At 36.2% G+C, this 21,364-nt stretch overlaps 1 protein-coding gene and 1 pseudogene across 1 annotated transcript; both read left to right on the top strand.

Annotated features, from left to right (window-relative positions):
* The first annotated feature begins 6,024 nt into the window (after nucleotides 1–6,024).
* Nucleotides 6,025–9,432, top strand: LOC132170049 (cysteine-rich receptor-like protein kinase 10). The gene is made up of 7 exons (XM_088518549.1): nucleotides 6,025–6,838; nucleotides 7,365–7,499; nucleotides 7,596–7,720; nucleotides 8,025–8,235; nucleotides 8,494–8,731; nucleotides 8,825–8,978; nucleotides 9,100–9,432. The coding sequence occupies exons 1-7, from the start codon at nucleotides 6,034–6,036 to the stop codon at nucleotides 9,430–9,432; spliced, it is 2,001 nt and encodes a 666-aa protein (XP_088374675.1). The 5' UTR covers nucleotides 6,025–6,033.
* Nucleotides 9,433–10,928: 1,496 nt separating this feature from the next.
* Nucleotides 10,929–19,393, top strand: LOC132170048 (cysteine-rich receptor-like protein kinase 25; annotated as a pseudogene).
* Nucleotides 19,394–21,364: the final 1,971 nt, after the last annotated feature.

The following is a 21,364-nucleotide window of genomic DNA, read 5'->3' as shown; positions in this document are numbered from 1 at the left end:
AAACATGCCATAAAGAAGCAGGAGTCAGCTCAATCTACAAGTACGTCAATGCCATTGTCTGCCAATGAAGCATCAATTACTGAAGTATACCTTTGATAGTGTCAGTAGCAAGGGCTTCTTAAAAGTTAAGTATCTTTTTAATTTGTCATGAAACTCAAACGTTATGCTCTATACGACTGGTCGAAAATTTGTCATGCATGAACCAGACAAGAAAGAAAAATAATGGGGAAACTACACCCCAATGCATTCCATCATGAGCTTGGTTGTTGATACTCAAAAATTAAGTATCAATTTCAATTTCAATGCATTCATTGATATTGATCAATGGGACTTGCCGGATCTATCCTTGTACACGTCTCCAAATCATAACCGTATATGTGACAATCTAAACATTTTAAAGTTGGATACGATAAATTAAATTTTTTTAAAGTTTAAATGATGATTGTAAAAACACAGAAAGTTTAAGGGAGATATAAGGGACATTTCACCTATACTTTACCAAATATTTTTATATCAAAAACATAATTCTAGTTGTAAGATCTTGCCCATAACGTCTTTGTGTTTTTCTCCCACTCAACCCGCTTCTTATGTTGGGAATTGGATCCTCTCCAATTGATTTGAACTTAAGAATATCCAGTTAGTTATATTTGTTGGGTGGTTTTGGACATCTCTCAACCCCAAAAGCTAACTCAAGAGGTGAGACTTTTTTTTTTTTTTCACACTTATAAAGTGGCCACCAGCCATTTCCACAACCAATGTTGGATAATCCCAACAATCTCCCCCTCATACATCGGGCTTTAGGTCGAAGCAGTGATAACCCGTTTCTCCCGTGGACTATTGAGCTGAGACATGTTGGTTGAACCTGGGCTCTAATACCCCGTGTTGGATGGTCTTAGGCCTCTCTCAACCCCAAAAGCTAGTTCAAGAGATGATGTTTTCCTTCACACTTACAAAGTGACCACCAGCCCATTCCACAACCGATGTGGGATAGCCCCAACAATCTCCTCCTTACATATGGGGCCCTAGATTGAAGCAGAGATAACTCATTTCTCCTGTGGACTATTAGGTTGAGACTTGTTGGTTGAACTTGAGCTTTGATACCCAGTGACCAGTGTTAGGTGGTCTTGGGTCTCTTTCAACTCCAAAAGCTAGCTTAAGCGGTGAGATTTTTCCTCACACTTATAAACTGTCAGCCCCGATAACCCCAACAATGTCCCCCTCACACATCGGGCTCTGGGTCAAAGCAGACTTGTTAGTTGAACCTAGGCTTTGATACCCAGTGTTGGGTGGTCTTGGGGCTTTCTCAACCCCAAGTGAAGGAAAACATAATAAAAAGAGAGACAATTTTGTTTTAAGGTTTACATTTTTTTTTTTATTGATTTAATAAGATTTATAATAGAAAACAATCCTTTGTTGAACAACCACTTTGGTAAATTTCATAAATGGATTATTGACAGAGCAATAGAGCAATAAAATATCTCTGATACAAAAAGGACACTCCTCTAACCATACGGTATCATTCACCTATTTTAAGGCCAGTTTTGCTAGTCTATGTGCCACCTTATTCGCCTCACGATACACATGGTTTACTTGCCACCTTGAGAAAGTATTTAGACTTTGCCTAACGTCATCAATCAAGTGGCCAATCATGCTAGCATTTCTGTCCTTGTCTTGGATGGCATCAAAAATTTGCTTTGCATCCCCTTCCAGTATCATTTGTTGCACACCCATTTCTTGGCCAAAGACGACCCCGAAATAGGTAGCCATGGCCTCTGCAGCTAATGAATCCCACTACCCCATTCTTATGATACTTTTCGCCGCTAGGAATTTGCCTGGCGTGATCATGCAGAAAACAATCCTATTTATAGAAAAACTACGTAAAAAAGAATAATACAAATATAAAAATAGTATGATTACCTAAAAGGTAGGAGATCCAATAAAATCAGATTTGAATATAAAAATATATTCTAACATTCTCTCAATTCTTCAAAAAAAGGTAAAAAAATTAATTAAATTTTGAGTTTGATTTTTGAATTTTTTTTTTCATAGAGATGGTATGGGTTGACCGCATAGGCGGAGAGGGTGGCTGGAAACTCCCTAGAGTTGGTGGGTGGCAAGTTGCCAACCGATGGCAGTCACGTATCAACAATATGCCAAAATAGGTCAAACATTATTGCAACAATAGGCCAAAGTTCAAATATTTTGGCATTTTAATTTTTTTTTTTTTTTAAAAAAAGAAAGTGGATGTGAACGTGCCACAAATAAAAAAAATGCTAAGATGTCACTTGAAAATGTTGAGTAACATTTCTCGGGACAGTTAAGGTGGTATAAGAGCATTCACAATAGTTTTTCAATATATAACTTTTGTTTTTTTTTTTTTTCTTCTTAAATATTGGATAATACTAAAAATCTAATACTAGGAAAAGAAAGAAAAACAAATGGCATTCTAACCTGAAGAAATTAACATCTTGTCATTGATGGATATAATTAATTCTAAGGTTTCATAATGGTTTAGTGACATTCTTGAGTTGATAATGCTTCTTTGTAGTGGTTACATGTCTCCAAAATATGCAATGCATGGACAATTCTTTGTGAAGTCCAATGTATATAGTTTTGGTGTCCTAATACTAGAGATTTTAAGTGGCAACAACAATTCTTCTTTTGATCAATCAGACACTGCTACGGACCTATATTGACCTCTGTGAGTATGAAAAACATGTTATGATATTTTCTTCTTTTGGATATTCATTTTTTTTTCCTAATAGAAAGAGGGAAAAATGGTTACAAGGAAGGATCTTTCCCACTTCTGATTTAACCTTTTTTTCTCAAACTACAACCTCATTTGCTTTTTTACCTCTAAATACGACGTTTTGCAAATTGGACTTATAAACTACCAAAATATTCAGAGTAACCTTTAGTGCCAAATTTGGCCATTAATTTGGATGGAAAAGGTTACATGTGACTAGCATATGCATCTAACCGATTTTTGGATTACTAATTTTCTATTATTTTGTATAGAAACCTACTGTATTTTGAATCACCAAGCAGGATATTCATAATAGTTTGGTAGGATAAAGTATAATTTGCCTTCTTTTTCTTTTGTAACATCACCTCCAAGTGAAATAGGGCTGACAAAACATGTACCTGGCAAATAAATAGATATCCGTTTATCTTATGCATGTAACTATTTTTTATGACGCCTATATGAACCTTATTATAAAAAAAAAAACACGCATAAAATAAACGGGTCGTAAATAGGTTATATCAGGTACCTATTTTGCCAGCCCGAAAGTGAAACATGCATTCAGAAGGGTGACACTATAAGAACTTTGACCAATTGATGCAGGCTTGGAACCATTGAATCAATGGAACATTCTTGAAGTTGTTGGATCCAAGTTTGAGAGATTCTTACTCAACAAATGAAGTCATCCGCTGTATCCATATTGGCTTACTGTGTGTTTAGGAAAATCTAGCCGACAGACTCACAATGGCATCAATAAATCTCACGCTTAGCAGTAACACTGTTACTCTTTCATCACCTCAAAAGCCAGTGTTTTTCGGTCATAGAAAATCAGAGCCAAACATGCCATAAAGGAGCAGGAGTCAATGTATTTGGGAGTTTTAGGCGAAATTTTGAAGTTCAACCTTATTTTTTTAATATTTAAATATTAATTAAATAATATTTATTTTAATAATATTATTATATTTTTATAATATTATTATTATTTTCATTCTCATTGTTGTTTCATGACTTTTAAGTTTAACTTTTAACTAGTTGCCCAAAAAAATTGATATGGCACGTTTGTTTTTTTAGGTTAATTGGTCTTATTTTACAATTGGCTTATTATATTGGAGCCTTATTTTAGAGGCATTAAATTTTTATGGGAAAAAATTTTGGGCCTTATTTAAAAAAAATTAAGCCTTAAGTTCAAATAAAATTTTAAATTTTTTTGGGTCTTATTAAAAATTTTTTTGAGCCTTCCTAACTGGGAGCCCTAGGCGACTGCCTCAGTGGCCTAGCCATTGAGCCGGCCTAAGGCAATGCCATTGCCAGTAGCAAGGTCTTCTTAAAAATTTGTCATGTCATGAACCAGACAAGAAAGAAAATAATGGGGAAAATATGCCCCAATGCATTTACATAAGCTTGGATGTTTGACATCTTCAGAGTATTTTACTCATCAAATTGTTTGATTTAACGTTAAATTTTGATAAAAAGGTTGGCATTACAAACTTTTAAAAGATGCAACATTCATGGAGTTGTCATGCTAAGCAGTTTACTCTGTTACTTGATTGATCATCACCTCAACGGCCAGAGTTTTTCCTTCGTAGAATAACAGAGTCAAATGCGCCAACAAATGGGCTGGAAGCAATTCAATCTACAAGCAATTCAGGGCCATTGTCTGATCATATTTTTCTCCTTTCTCTTGGGCCTGATACAAAGGGCTTGCAACTCACTCATATGGGCCTGGGAGACTCACGAACCTGCAATGGGCCCCAAGATCAACATAGCCAATTACAGCCCTCGTAATGAGTTTGACTTTTTTTATCCAAACTTTTTCAATGTACTTCATTTTGGGTGAGGCTTACATGCGCTACTTCCAAACTACCGCAATCTACGGTAGTTTGGATGGAAGGCTGAGATTTTCTAATGGATTTAAATATTAATTTTTTAAATAAATAATATAAAATTCAATATTTAATTTAAAATATTAAAATATTAAAAAATTAAAACTAATAAAAAAGAAAATAAAAAATGAAACCCCTTGGTCTCTCTCTCTCTCTCTCTCTCTTCCCTGAAATTCTTCCTCTCTCGTCAAATCTCCCTCTCTCTTTGTTTCTGAAATCTGTTAAGGAGAGGGCGATTAAATAACGAACATAGGAGGAGAAGAAAGGAGGTGTAGATGACAGAGAAGGTGAAAACAGAGAAAAAGAAAGAGGAAAGAGTTAGGAAGCCGGTGGATTGGGAGCAGGTGGCGTCAGCGTGAAGAATAGAGAGGAAGAGAGAAAAAGAAGAAAAGAAAACAAAGGGGTGGCCGAAACCAACCACAGGCCTTGGGGTGGTCTGCCACCCCCAAAATCCAAACCATTTTTTTTTGAAGTTTTTTTTTTTTTTTTTTTTTTTAGGGGGTGGCCGTACCACGCCTTTGGCCATGGGGTGATTCGTCCATCCCAGACCAACCATTCTTGGTCAAAATGGGGTGGTTGGAACCACCCCTCGACCAAAATTGTGCACCAAAAAAAAAAAAAAACACAAACAATCAGAGCATAATTTTACCAAACACTTTCGGAAATCATATACACAAAAAAAATTTTCAATCTTTGCCTAAATTTTCTGCAATTATAGGCCAATAATATGGTACCCACAATCAAACATCACAAACTTCAGATCTGAACTTGTGAGAGAGAGAGGGAGTCGCCAAGCATAATGACGGGGAGAAACTGCAGAGGATTATGGATTTTTCTTTTTCTAATTATTGAATATTTTAATATTTAACGAATTTTATATTATTACTTTTAAGAAAATAATTTTCTAATACCCCTCAATAGATCTCAGCAGTCCAACTAAACTACTGTAGATTGCGGTAGTTTAGTTGGACCGCACCTAAGCCTTGCCCATTCATTTTATCATGGACAGTCCTAAACTAATTACTTATTTTCCACACATTGACCAAGTTCGGGCAAGAGTTTAGTAATTATTAAAAATAGTTAAAAAAATAATTTTTATTGCCACGTCATTTTAATTAAATAATAACAGTATATCTTTCAAAGGCCACTGGCCCAGTCTACTCGGATGGACGATGCTTTGGGGCACAAATTTGCGTTATTTATTTATTTTTTTCCGAAGTATTTTCCCAACTTTGACTGAGATCTGCGTTACGAATTCGGTGGTTTGACTTTGCTAGCGTCACGTCAATGAGCCCTTAAATTGCCGCCACCATGGGCATGCACATGCTGCTCGTATATATCTGAGTTAAATATTATTACAAAATCAATCCTAGAGTCGCCGAGAGCAAGTGGTTGGTGGTGAGGATCATGGGCTTCAACCTCTGCATAACCCTTGTGTTCTTCTCCATGCTGATCACCTACCATAGCCAAATCGGAACTGAAGCTGCTCTAACTTACTTCGACCATTTCTGCCCCAACACAACTACATCCACCGCCAACAGCACCTATCGATCCAACCTCAATCACCTCTTCGCTTACCTTTCCTCCAACGCCACCAGCAACTTGGAATTCTACAACGCCTCCGCCGGAAACTCCATCGACATGGCCTACGGCCTCTTCCTGTGCCGTGGCGACCTCCTTGCCGGAGCGTGTCGAGACTGTGTTGCTGGGGCAATCGAAGAGATAGTCGTCCGCTGCCCCGACGAGAAAGTGGTTGTGGCTTGGTACGATGAGTGCATGTTACACTACTCTAACCGGTATATCTTCTCCACCATGGTCCCCGACCCTACCTCTTACCTTTCGAGCTCACAGAGTGTTTCGGAGGTGAATCGGTTTGACGAGCTAGTGAGGGCGACAATGAATGATTTGGCAATCGGCGTTTCAAATGTTGTGTCTGGAGCCAAGAAGTTTGGGACTAAAGAAGCGAAATTCACGGCGTCACAAACGCTGTACACCCTCGTGCAGTGCACGCCGGACCTGTCGGGTTACGATTGCAATAGATGTCTTGAGATAGCAATGACATATTTGCCGGGTTGCTGTAGTGGAAAGAAATGGGTCATAGTTCTGTTTCCGAGTTGCATTCTTAGGTATGATGTGTACCCGTTTTACTTGATGGTAAACACATCGGCGCCAACGCCAAATCCAGAACTTGCTCCTCCACTTCCTAGGCATGGTAAGTTTCTCTCTCTCCGGTCTCCATCCAAAATACCATATTCCTGCAATTTACAATTCACATGGTTTAGAATTGTTAAATTGGCATTAGCAATTTCGGGTTGAGATAAGTAACTTCATAGGATTTTAAAAGTGATGAATAATTTCATGTGATATGCTTATGCGTAACAAATAACTTATTGGGGAACTCTATAAGAGGCTCTAATATTATGTTAAAAATTAAAAAGATAAAAAATGGTAAATTTAATAATTTAATCTTGAGCCAAAATCTCGGCTCTAATACTAAATGTAACAAAACTTAGTTAGAACTCACTTATGAAAATTGGCTTGCTTGATGTAGGGTATTTAAGAGCTTTATATATGTATATATATATATTAAGAATATGAAACACCTAAGATCGTAACATATGTGATTGCACAATAGCATAAGGTTTTGTCACGACTACTAGTCAATAAAAAATTATTGTTATTGTTATTTAAAAAAACACCTCTAATTCAATGAAATGGGAATAATATTATTTATGCAGGAAAAGGTCAAATCTCATTGGTTGCAATTGTTGCCATTATTGCTGCAATTTTTGTGTGTTCGATGCTATTCGTTATGGGCTGCTTCCTTACCAGGAGAGCAAGAAGGAAGTACAATGCCATACAGGAAGGTGATGGTAAATAATAAATTATATCATTTTATGCATTCCTATATATATATATTTGCTAATGTTACACTTGTTGTTACTTACATTTCTTGTTTTCTTTTGCAGCTGCTAATGATATTACAAGAACTGTAGAGTCATTGCAATTTGATTTTGCTACAATTGAAGCTGCCACCAACAACTTCTCAAATGATAACAAGCTAGGTGAGGGTGGATTTGGTGCAGTTTACAAGGTAAATACTATTTTCAAGTCAAAGACATTGACAAACAATTCATAAATAAAGAACACTCCTCAAAACACAAAATTGTTTCATATTTATATCACATCATAATACATTTTCAAATTAATAATAATAAAAAAAAAACACCCAAAATACATTAACAGACATACCCTAATGATTTTCGTTATTTGTTTACTTTTTGGTAGGGTAGTATTTCTAGTAATGCAAAATTTGACAATGCTTAAGCTTTTGTTGTTGGGACTATAAGAATTGTAAATAGTAATTTGTTCAAACAACTTCTTAATGTACATTGCAGGGAATACTTTTTAATGGACAAGAAATAGCTGTAAAGAGGTTATCAAAAAGTTCTGGACAAGGAGCAGGAGAATTTAAAAATGAGGTTGTAGTAGTTGCTAAACTTCAACACAGAAATCTTGTAAGGCTGTTGGGATTTTGCTTGGAACGAGAAGAAAAGATACTTGTCTATGAATTTGTGCAAAACAAAAGTCTCGACTACTTTCTATATGGTTTGTCTCTTATAGGCACATGTCTAATTTTCTTGTATGGCATATGAAATCAGGTCTGAGTTTTCATTTTAAAGCAGATCAAATTAATTATTTCAAGAAGGGCTCATTTTACAATTCGTTTAACTATATATTAACAGATTCATTGAGCATTGTGCAGCTTAATTACAAGAGTTGAAGAGATATCTTTATTTTTTTTTTTCTATAATTAATTTGATATATCATCCTAATTGAATGTTGAATCTTGGTGAATATATATAGACATTGAAAGACAAAGACAACTGGATTGGTCAACACGTTACAAAATTATTGAAGGGATTGCTCGAGGGATTCTTTATCTTCACCAAGATTCTCGGCTTAGAATTATACATCGTGATCTTAAAGCTAGTAATGTTTTGTTAGATGAGGATATGAATCCAAAAGTTTCAGACTTTGGCATGGCAAAGATTTTTGGAGTTGATCAAACTCGAGGAAGCACTCGTAGGATTGCTGGCACATTGTAAGTAATTTTAGCATTGCATTGTTTATGTAACACAAGTGAGCATGCATGTTTTGTAGCTAACATTAATGTATCAATGATTTTGGTTTGTAGTGGTTACATTTCTCCAGAGTATGCCATGCATGGACAATTTTCTATAAAGTCAGATATATATAGTTTTGGTGTCCTAATTCTTGAGATTATAAGTGGAAAGAAGATTAGTTCTTTCAATCAATCAGATGGTACTACTAGACACCTTTTGAGCTATGTGAGTAGTATGAACCAACCATTCTAATTTTGTTTTCGATGTTGCTACAAACATCATCACATTCGTGTGGAGGGAATTAAGATAATTGATTTTTGTAATATTACTTAACCAATTGATGTAGGCTTGGAAACTTTGGGGGGATGGAACGCCTTTGGATTTGATGGATCCAACATTGGGAAACTCCTACTCGAGAAGTGAAGTCATTAGATGTCTCCATATTGGCTTACTATGTGTACAGAATGATCCAGTTGATAGGCCAACCACAGCATCCATAGTTCTCATGCTAAACAGTTACTCAGTTCCTCTGCTGTCACCTCAGCAACCGGCATATTTCTTCAGTAGTGGTGCAGAGCAAAACATGCAATTAAGGGAGCCAGGCTCAAATCAATCTGGAAGCAAATCACTACACTGGTCAGTTGATAAAGCATCTATTACTCAAGTATACCCTCGGTAATGTGTGTGGGAAACGCTTCACTAGAAGACGAATATTGTTTTGTAAAGTTTAAAAGCCACCTACTACTTTTAGTGTTAGAATATATACTATGAGATTGATTTTAATGTTTACTGTAATTGATTGTAATTTCCTATAATCATATTTGATTGTATCTAAATCTAAATTATTCTTTACACTTACTATTTTGTATTCTCTTCACCTCGCAATAAATAAAAACATTTTTATTTTTTTATTTTTGGTATTGTAATCTTAATCAAGTGAATTAGAGGAAAAATGTAATCTTTAGAAGTTTATCATGTGAACGTATGAACTGCCTCAACCATGCACGGGACAAAAGTATTTAATTTGGTCATCGAAACCAAAACACTTCCTAAATTCGTTCAGTTTGCCAAGACGGCTAAAGTTGGGCCAAAAATAATGACTTTTAGTAGGTTGAGAGAGTACACAATTTCGGGTGCGAAAAGCAAGTAAGAAAGGAACTAGGGATGGACCTACGACAGTAGTGATTTCACTTGATGAAAGCCAACACATTCACGTCAGAGGACCAAGAATCTTTGGCAACTCAAAAAGTCTCCAGTGGTGCTCTTCAATTTGGAGGAAGATTCTAAATTTGAGGTCTATCCCACACGAGAAATTTAGATACATATCTCCTCCATTTCTTAGTGGTTTGATAATTGACACCTTTTTCGTCCCTTTAGTTGACAAATTTGGTTCATGATCAGGGCTTACGAAGGCATGCCATGGCGAGGCCTATTATTGATGGTGTTGTACTGTTTTTAACCTCGATCGCTCTCATAGGAAAGCTGCTCAATCTATGGAATGGAGGGAGATCAAGATCGCTATTCCTGAGTACTTTAAGCAATCCCACGAGAGATATTATCAATTGCAATGGATGGGGATCCTTCTACTAGTTTTTCCTCCGCTAGGAGGACATTTGGGTTCCAGGATCTGTGGCGGAGTGGCACAATTTAGTTTGGCATTAAAAAAACAAAACAACAAGAAAAAAAAACAACTTAGACCAAACTACGTACGTACATGTTTACCAAGCCATTCAACATATTAGGTGAATCTTTTTGTGTTAGGGATGAAAGACTTTGGTTTATCTTTACTTCTCGCCTTTTCTAACCGCATTTGACACGCTCTCCTCCCCCCTCCCCCCTAAAAAAAAGAAAATAAAAAAATAAAAAAAATTCCACACGCTTTGCTTTTCCAATTCTGTACGCTTCAGATCAATGACTTTTCCCTTGCCTTATTTTCTACAGCTATGACGGGAATCCTGCCGACATATTCTTTGGCAGGGGCATAGAAGAAATAATGAAGATGTTTGCCCTGGTCCGGGTTCCTTTTCTAATTTATTTTATTTTTTTTCTAATCTGGTCCGGGTTCCTTTGATCTCGTTAATGACAGACTTTTTCCAAGAACAATAGGAAAATTATAAAAGTTTATAAACTGATGCTCTTCCAATATACCATTGATGAAAGAGAAAAAGAAAAAAAGGGCATGCCTTCTTTCAATGTCTCCATGATCCTAGTAATTCTTTCCTCGCTTAGCTTCCTTAGCCTCACCAGTGCACAAGTCCCAAATTACCGCTACCATTTCTGCTCAAATGAATCCACTTTCACCCCCAACAGCACCTACCAGTTTAACCTCAACCACCTGCTCTCTTCCCTTTCCTCCAATGCCACGCGTGAAAGTGGTTTCTACAACGCCACTGCCGGCCAAACCTGTTGGGAAAATTGATAATTAATTGGTTACCAATTTCCCACCAGCCCTTTATGCGAAAGACAAGTTTGGAAGGAAAACACACGAGAACACACACCAATCACACATGTACACAAATAGTTTACGTGGTTCGGCAATATGCCTACGTCCACGGGGCGTGATCCGGTCTCCTTCTTTACTATTGAGAAATATTGAGTACAATGGTACAAGCCTGAACCGCTCAAGTTTAATATCCCAAACCCAAGCCCTTAACCCCTTGTACACCCCACTCAACTGTCCTTCTCAAATACCAAGTAAAGAAAAACTCTCTACACTTTGTAAATGTCACAAAGTGCTCTCACCAATTTGAATTTTCGGATCCCCACTTAACCAAGGACTACATGTCCTTTTATAATGGCTAATCACAAAAATAGGAGAACAATTTTAATCCAATTGCTACTGGGAAAACGAAACCATCATGAATACAAAGTCTTTTCATGATGAAGATAAGCATTGCAACCCACATGTTTATCCACACACGTTTTCTCCAAAAATCAAATTCCAGTTGTTCTTTGACTCCTTTTAAAACTAACCTTATCCTCTTATAGATAAATATGACTTGAGCCAACTAACTTGAATATTGATATTTTCCAGCAATTATCTTCACACTTATTGACAATTTGAGCCATTATCAACAATCTCCACCTTGGCGAAAATTTGGCAACCTCCACTTGAGACCTCAAGTCCGCATCTTGACCGATGCCCATCCCCACGCCCTAGGATGTCTTGCAAAACACTGTCTACACCAACAGTAATAATTCCACAAGAATTATCATGCTCCACCATAAAGAGCACATGCACTTAGAATTAAACCATTCCAAGAATTTTCATTTTTGGCACATGTCGAAAAAATCCTGCTGAAAAATATGGTGCAACTTCCATGTTTGGTTCCCCCGGAAGTTCATCAGCCATCGACACCCTTTTCCACCACATACCTGACATCAAAAAAACCAAACCAATGTCTCGTATGCAAATGTGGACCCGCTAATAAAACACATCCATTATCCTGACATTTTTAGCGGTCATGCCAGAGGATGTACATGCCCTTATCAAAGAACATCATCATCTCTCTCTGTAACGAAAGAAACAATATTAGCGTTTTTGGAGCAATCTGCCGAATCCGCTCCTCTTTTTGGACAATTTCTTTTAAGGTGTCCAGATTTCCCGCAACCCCAGCATACAAGATTTCCCTTCATAGGGTTCTTTTTCTTCCAGTTTGCAACTACCAACGCCGAGTTCTCAGGCGTAGAATTCTGTCCACCACTCAGCCTTCTTTCCTCTGACAAAAGTTTGCTGGTAACTTCTGAGAAGAAAATCTTCTCCTTCCCATGAATCAAAATTGGCTTCATATGTTCATAGGAAGACGGAAGAGACAAGATAAGCCTCAAGGCCTTATCTTCATCGTCCATTTTAACTCCTAGAGCTTCGAGTTCAGAGACGATTCCATTGAGAACACTCAAATGGTCTGAAATAGTCGCACCCTCAGCCATTCGCAGTGTATGAAACTGCTCCTTCAGGTACACCCGGTTAGAGATTCCCTTCGTCTGATACATCTCCTCAAGCTTCTCCCAAAGCTCCTTTGCCGTTGACGTCCCTTGCACGTTAGCAAGGACGTTCTTAGCCAGACACAACCGAATAGAACTCGCAGCCCTCAGATCCAAATCTTCCCAATCCACGTCGCTAGTGCCTGATTTTCCGGCACCATCACTGGAACTAGACGTGGGTATACCTTTCAACGTTTTGTGTAGCCCAGATTGGATTAGGATGTCCTTGACTTGTATTTGCCACAAGCCAAAGTTCATTCTCCCGTCGAACCTTTCAATCCCAAACTTCAAGGACTGCATTTCTTCTTAACGAGTAGAAATCCGCAACCAAGCTCTGATACCAATTGTTGGGAAAATTGATAATTAATTGGTTACCAATTTCCCACCAGCCCTTTATGCGAAAGACAAGTTTGGAAGGAAAACACACGAGAACACACACCAATCACACATGTACACAAATAGTTTACGTGGTTCGGCAATATGCCTACGTCCACGGGGCGTGATCCGGTCTCCTTCTTTACTATTGAGAAATATTGAGTACAATGGTACAAGCCTGAACCGCTCAAGTTTAATATCCCAAACCCAAGCCCTTAACCCCTTGTACACCCCACTCAACTGTCCTTCTCAAATACCAAGTAAAGAAAAACTCTCTACACTTTGTAAATGTCACAAAGTGCTCTCACCAATTTGAATTTTCGGATCCCCACTTAGCCAAGGACTACATGTCCTTTTATAATGGCTAATCACAAAAATAGGAGAACAATTTTAATCCAATTGCTACTGGGAAAACGAAACCATCATGAATACAAAGTCTTTTCATGATGAAGATAAGCATTGCAACCCACATGTTTATCCACACACGTTTTCTCCAAAAATCAAATTCCAGTTGTTCTTTGACTCCTTTTAAAACTAACCTTATCCTCTTATAGATAAATATGACTTGAGCCCACTAACTTGAATATTGATATTTTCCAGCAATTATCTTCACACTTATTGACAATTTGAGCCATTATCAACAAAACCCCCACCGCCGCCACACTTTACGGCCTCTTCCTCTGCCGTGGCGACCTCACCACCGATGCCTGCCAAGACTGCGTGGCAACTGCAACCACAGAGATAGTTCAGCAGTACTGCCCTACAGGAAAAGTGGCCGTGATATGGTACGACGAATGCATGCTACGCTACTCGAACCGGTCATTCTTTTCCACCATGCAGGAAGAGCCCAGCAAATTTCTGTGGAACGTGAGGAATATTACAGAGCAAGACCGCTTCCGGAAGCTGGTGGAAGCCACGTTGAATGACTTGGTGCTAATTGCAGCAAATGCTCCTTCCGGTGCTAAAAAGTTTGCTGCTAAAGAAGTGAGTTTTACGGAATTCCAAACGCTCTACAGCCTTGTCCAGTGCAGCCCTGACATATCCGGCTCTGATTGCAATATGTGTCTTCGGGGAGCCATGGCAAACCTACCGATGTGTTGTGATGGAAAGCAGGGGGGTAGAGTTCTGTTTCCAAGTTGTAATCTTAGGTACGAAACATACCCGTTTTACCAGATACAATCCGTCCTCACACCGTCACCGCCGTCACCAACACCAACACCAATGCTTCTTACTCCTCCAGCTCCAGGACATGTCACCAGACCAAAAGGTAAAGTCAAAGCTTACTGGTCACAAATAATTCATGTCAATAATTTGTTTCATTTTTTTAATATTTTCTTATAAATTCAATAAATCAATCAATAGATTTGTAGGGTTTATAATTGACATATGTAAAATTTACATAAGTTGACAAATTTAATGATTGATTTATAAGATAATATAAAAAAAAATATAAATAAAATATATTGACACCAATTATTTCTTTTCACGATAAAAGGTACAATAAAGCATTCAGTGGTGGAGCCACGTTGTGGCCTGTGGGGGCTGAGGCCCCCACAAGCTTTAATTTATTTTTTTTTTTATTTAAAGAAAAATTTTGAAAATAGCTCCTATATATTTGTCATTTTTTTTAAAAAAAAATTGAAAGAGAGGCTTGCTTGCTCTTTTGAAAATCAGTGTCTTTTTTGTTTTTAATCACTCTAAAGCTTTTTATTGAATTATTGATAACCATTTTCTTTTATCTATTGAGTAAATAAGGCAAAAATAATATTTTTTTTGGTATATATATATGTGTGTGTTTGTTTCTAGTCTATGATTGTTTATCAATTTGGTTATCTCTTATGTAATTATAATTTAACTTCAAAAATTTAGGTTCATGAATCACAACATTAAAATTAAAAATTATTTACTCAAAAGAAAAGAAGTTGACATTCTAAATAGAAATACACCGTTAAAATTTTATGACGAAACTTCAAATCTCAAAGAGTTGCAGCTAAAGAACATCATTCTAAGATTCTAGTTGTGGGACCTAAGGGTTACAAGTGAAAAATATTTATTTTCGATTTTAAATTGTGCTTATTATATTTTTAATTTAGCCGCTACGATTGTAAATTTTTGGCTCCGCCATTAAAAGTATTATAAAAAACTAGACTTGCATTAATCTTTTGCCATGTCATGCATTCAATATATTAGTCAACACTATCTAAGATATATCTTTGAAACATAGTTTTGAACTATTGTATGCTTAGCATGTTCACGATTTTTTCTTTTTTGGTGGTTTCTGCAGGGAAAAGTGCTTCAATAAAAATGATCGCCATCGCCATCGTTGCTGCAATTGCTGTCTCTCTGGTGTTATGCGCTATGATCTACTACTCGCTAATATGGAGAGCAAGAAAGAAGTACAATGCTCTACCGGATGAAAGTGGTAAAGAAATATTTGATTCAATTTTATATAATGCCAAACCCTAAACAGGCATGGTAACGACTGTGACTATGATATTCATCAACATGTCTATAATTAAAAATAACGTAACACAACAAAAATATCCAAGAAAACATTTATCTTGTTGTCCAAATAAAACCAATATCCATAAAACCATCACATAATATCAAATTAACCAAATGCTTGAATAACAATAGTCCATAAAATCAAATACCACAATATTAATTAAAACCAATAATTACAATATATACTCCATCAACGACAGCTCATTAATTAGATTCCACTTGGGCTAAACAGCCTAAACAGTGCTGCTTCTCTCTCTCTCTCTCTCTCTCTTAATCTCAATTGTCACAAATATTTTTCTAATCTCAATTTCTCTGAATCTCTTAATCTCACAACTATCTTAATCTCAAATATGACCCTTTTTATCTTAATTATCAATCAATTCATGAATAAAATATGAGAAGAAAGTTTAGAGTTTTTTTTTTTTTTTTTTTTTTTGGGGGGGGTGTCAAGTTTGATTTCATTAATAAAACAAAGAAACATATATACAAAAGGAGGGGGTGGGATATCCCAACAAAAAAACCGAGTACAAACATTAGAGTATGAGAAGAAAGTTTGGGGATTTTACAGTAAATTTTAGTTTTTGAGTAAATGTTATATGTTACATTTTTATCTCATAATGCTCATGATGTGGCAATTCCAACCAATCTTTGAATTTTTTATGTATTATTATTATTTATTTATTTTATTTTATTTTTTTTATCAATGACTAATATAAGGGTTAATTAAAATTGTCACATCAACATTATAAAATATTTGTGAGATAAAAAATGATTTTTAGCATTATTCGTAGTTTTCTCATGTTTGCTAACAGTTCTTGTGGTATAATCCTTATGAGTTATGTCTTGTAAGTAACTGTAAACCATAACTTTGGTGTAATCCAAGCACCCACAGTACACAAAAAAATATAAATATTGTTGATATGCTTCTACATGTGCGATCGAAGATTTCAATCAATGTTTACACCATTTGTGTGCGCAGCCAGAGCAATTACAACCATAGAATCCTTGAAATTTGATTTGGCTACTATAGAAACTGCCACACACAAATTCTCATATGACAAAAAGCTTGGTGGAGGTGGATTTGGGGAGGTTTACAAGGTATAAAATTAGTATTTATTGTTTACTGTATTTTTGTTTTTTGTTTTTTGTTTTTTAATGTAACATCAATATTTGTTGTTGCACAAAATCACCCTCGGTCACCCTTAAGGCCTATGGAGGTGGTTTTGGGCACTACAATTTTACTTTTGGGGTGGCCAAATCGCCTACAAAGGCCTTGGGGTGATTCGATCACCCCTAAATAGATCAAAAGAGGTGGTTTCACCCCTGGCCAAACAGGAGTGGCCAAGCCACCCCCAAGGTCAATGGGAATAATTTTCATTTTGCTTTTTGGGGTCGCCGAACCACTCCCTAAACAGGTCGAAGGGGGTGGCCAAAACCACGCCTTGCCTAAACGGGGTTAACGAGCTACCCCCACTGCCTATGAGAGTGGTTTCGACCATGGAGGTGGCTCGTGAACCTTGTTTTTGAAGAGAATAGTACTCATATAAGCATATTGAATCGAGGAATGATAGGCTTACAAAGAAATTTTTTACAAAAAAACTTTTACAACATGATTGAAACTGAAATAAATTCAACTTTTAAGAAACCCAATCATATTGCGTCACATCATGTTGTAAAAATTTTTTTGTAAAATTTTTTTGTAAGCCTATCATTTTTCTGTTGGATTTAATGCATGCAAAATTTGAAGAACTCAAAATTTAGAAGTTTCAAATTTATATACAAATTGTTCTAACTATGGGATGAAATACCTTCCTAGGGTATCTTACCCAATGGACAAGAAATAGCCGTGAAAAGGCTCTCGATGAAGTCTAGACAAGGTCCAAACTCAGACGAATTTAAGAACGAGGTTATTTTGGCAGCAAGGCTTCAACATCGAAACCTTGTAAGACTATTGGGATTTTGCTTCGAAGGAGAGGAAAAAATACTTGTCTATGAATTTGTGCCCAACAAAAGCCTCGACTATTTTCTATTTGGTTTGTCCTTTCTAACCATATATATGTCCATTTCATTGTTTGTCATACAAAATTAATGCATGGATCCTGTTTGCGGCTCAAATTTTAGTCAACTTTTGTCATCTCTTCAACCATCTAATTATAATTCATTTATTCTAACTAGATATTGAATTTTGATGAATGTGTAGACATTGAAAAGCAAAGACTATTAGATTGGTCAAAACGACACAAGATTATTGAAGGAATTGCTAGAGGAATCCTTTATCTTCATGAAGATTCTTAGCTTAGAGTTATACATCGTGATCTTAAAGCTAGCAACATATTACTAGATGAGGATATGAATCCAAAAATTTCAGATTTTGGTGTGGCAAGAATTTTTGAAGTTGATCAAACTGAAGGAAATACTAGTACAATTGTTGGGACATAGTAAGTATGTACTAGATTATATAATATATATACATCAATAACTAATCTAAGAAAAATGTTATTAAGGATTAATGATATTATTAATTTTTTCATACTAAAAATATGACCCTAGGAAATGAAGGAAATTCAAATATATATCATTCTTACCTGAAGAAATTAACATCTTGTCATTGATTGATTTAATTAATTCCAAGGTTTTATAATTGTTCAATGACATTGCTGTATTGATAATGGTGCTTTGCAGTGGTTATATGTCTCCAGAATATGCAATGCATGGACAGTTTTCTGTGAAGTCCGATATATACAGTTTTGGTGTCCTAATATTAGAGATTTTAAGTGGACACAACAACTCTTCTTTCCATCAATTAGACACCGCTGCGGACCTATTGATATATGTGAGTATGAAAAACATATTATGATATTTTTTTTTTTATTTTTTTTTGGGTATGACATTTTATCCCCTCAAACTAAACCCCATTTGTAGTTGCACCTCCAAATACGACTTGCTACAAATTGGACTTACAAACTACCAAAATATTATGAGCTACCTTATGTGACAAATTTGGTTGTTAGTTTGGATAGAAAAGGTTTTATGTGACTAGCACGTGCCTAAATTAACCCATTTTTGGATGAATAATTTTCTATTATTTTTTTTATAGAAACACACCATTCTTGTAATGCCCCGTGGGTTATTTATAATGTTTACAATATCCACGTGGCGCTACTACTATTTTATTTACTAAAAACTAGCCGCTAAATTAATTGGCCAGGACCCCCATTTTAATCATCTTTATAATTCAAACCAAGAGTACTAAAGTCTAAAGTAGTCGCACGAAAACAACTCAGGTGTACATGCTAGTCGCGTGTAATGTTTCCCATCCAAACTAACATCAAATCTAACACAAATAATTGTTCATAATACTTTGGTAATTTGTAGGTCATAGTTTGAAAGTATAAATACAATCTGGTAATAGTTTGGCAGGTTAAAGCATAATTTATATATCTTCTTTTTCTTTTGTAACATCACCTCCAAGTGAAACATGCATACAGAAAGGGTGACACTAAAAGAATATTGACCAACCGATGCAGGCTTGGAAACATTGGAGCAATGGAACATCCTTGAAGTTGTTGGATCCGAGTTTGAGAGATTCATACTCAACAAATGAAGTCATGATCCGCTGTATCCATATCGGCTTACTATGTATTCAGGAAAATCCAGCCAACAGACCCACAATAGCATCAATAAATCTCATGCTTAATAGTGATACTGTTACTCTATCATGACCTCAAAAGCCAGCGTTTTTCCGTCAAAGAACAACAGAGCCAAACATGCCATAAAGGAGCCGGAGTCAGCTCAATGTCTGAAGCATCCCCATCGACAGTGTCAGTATCAAGGGCTTCTTAAAAATTTGTTATGTCATGAACCAAAAATAATGGGGAAAATACTCCCCAATGCATTTTCCATGAGCTTGGTCATTATGTTTTTTTTTTTTTTTTTTTTTTTGAGAAAAGCTTGGTCATTATGTGGGGTGTGTATATATATATATATATATATATATATATATATATGCATTAAAAGAATTCACTGTTTTCTATTTATATGAACTTAAGAAACAGTTATATAATATAAGAAGGAGCGAGGAAACAGGATTAATGTTTCATATACTGAACCTCCCAAAGGAAGAGCAACACTGCAAGAGATCGATAGATCGATCATCAAATGGGCATGCCTTCCTTCCATGTCTCCATGATCCTCGTATCCTTACCTTGTGTTAGAGTATATTTGAATGACCATAAAGTTAAAGATTTGATAAAAATTATATTAGCCTAATTTAGGAATTTGATTATAATTTCATCACCCTAAATTAGAGGATTTGATTAAGATTGCATTTATGTGTAAGCTCTATAAATAGAGCATTTTGTAAACAAAACAATTCAATAAGAGCTTAATGTAGCCTTATGAGCTTTATCTGTGGATGTAGGTTGTTGACCGAACCACGTAAAAATCTTTGTGTATATTTTATTTTTATTTCTCTATAAATTTTTTCATGGTATCAGAGCAATCGGTTTACGCCAGTGATCGATCCAAATGGTCATGTGAACTTTATTTTGTTTAGTTTGTTTTTCTTTAAAAAAAAAAAAAAAAAAAAAAAAAAAAAAAAAAAACTCATCACAGATGTTGGTTGCCATTCTCCGCCTCGATCCGGTGACCTTCACGTCACCCATTACCAGCCCAGTCCCGGCACCTTCCACCGCCCAGCAATGGTGATTCAAATCTATTGAGATTCAATCTATTTCCTTGTTTTAATACCAGATGCCAGAAGGAGCAGCCACAAAAGTGATGGAAGGCACAATCGATCCTTCTCACCCCAGTTATATTCATCATTCAGATAACACGAGGATGCTCCAATGGTGATCATCATTCATCACAGTACTTGAGTTGTGCTACGAGTTTATCCCTTCATTGATGGTTCAATCCTAAAACCATCGTCGCCACGAAAACCTTCAGGGTCAGATCCACACCGCGAACCTCAACACCGCCCAACCTCCGCATTGCCCCTACGCGCCGTAGCCATCGTCTTCTGCGCCATCCTGTCCGGCAAGGCGAACTGTCCACCATCACAACCCCGCTGCCACCGTCTCTCCGACTCAGTCCAGCGCCATTCCACCATTTCAACGGCCAGTTTTTATTTTTTTATTTTAAGAAAAAACAAGAAAAACAAACTAAACAAAATAAAGTTCACAAGACCATTGGATCAATCACCTGCGTAAACCGATTGCTATGATACCATAAATAAATTTATAAAGAAATAAAAGTAAAAGCAGAAATAAAAATAAAATAGACACAAAAATTTTTACGTGGTTGGGTCAACGACCTACATCTACAGATAAAGCCCATAGAGCTACATTAAACTCTTATTAAATTGATTTGTTTACAATACAAAATGCTCTATTTATAGAGTTTACACATAAATGCAATCTTAATCAAATCCCCTAATTTAGGGTGATGAAATCATAATCGAATATCTAAATTAGGCTAATCTAATCTTCATGAAATCCCGCGAAATTTCTTGACTGACATGGGGTTTACCCTAGTTCAAAAAAAGTCTTTTAAATTAAATATTTGTCTATAATCTCTTGGGTTTTTCTCAAAGCTAGTCAACCAGCTCCTTATGTTGGGTATTCACGTATAATAAAATCACAAATTAATTAGTAATAGCCCAAGTGAACGATTGATATAATTTTACTCAGACTCAAATTTATTTGTTAAGCTTCTAGCTAGGTTGATTAGTGACCCAAAAACAATTG

This window comes from Corylus avellana, chromosome 1, assembly GCF_965113065.1.
Source record: "Corylus avellana chromosome 1, dhCorAvel1.hap1.2, whole genome shotgun sequence".
NCBI classification, from domain to species: domain Eukaryota; kingdom Viridiplantae; phylum Streptophyta; class Magnoliopsida; order Fagales; family Betulaceae; genus Corylus; species Corylus avellana.
This window is presented reverse-complemented; position numbering and strand designations above follow the sequence as displayed.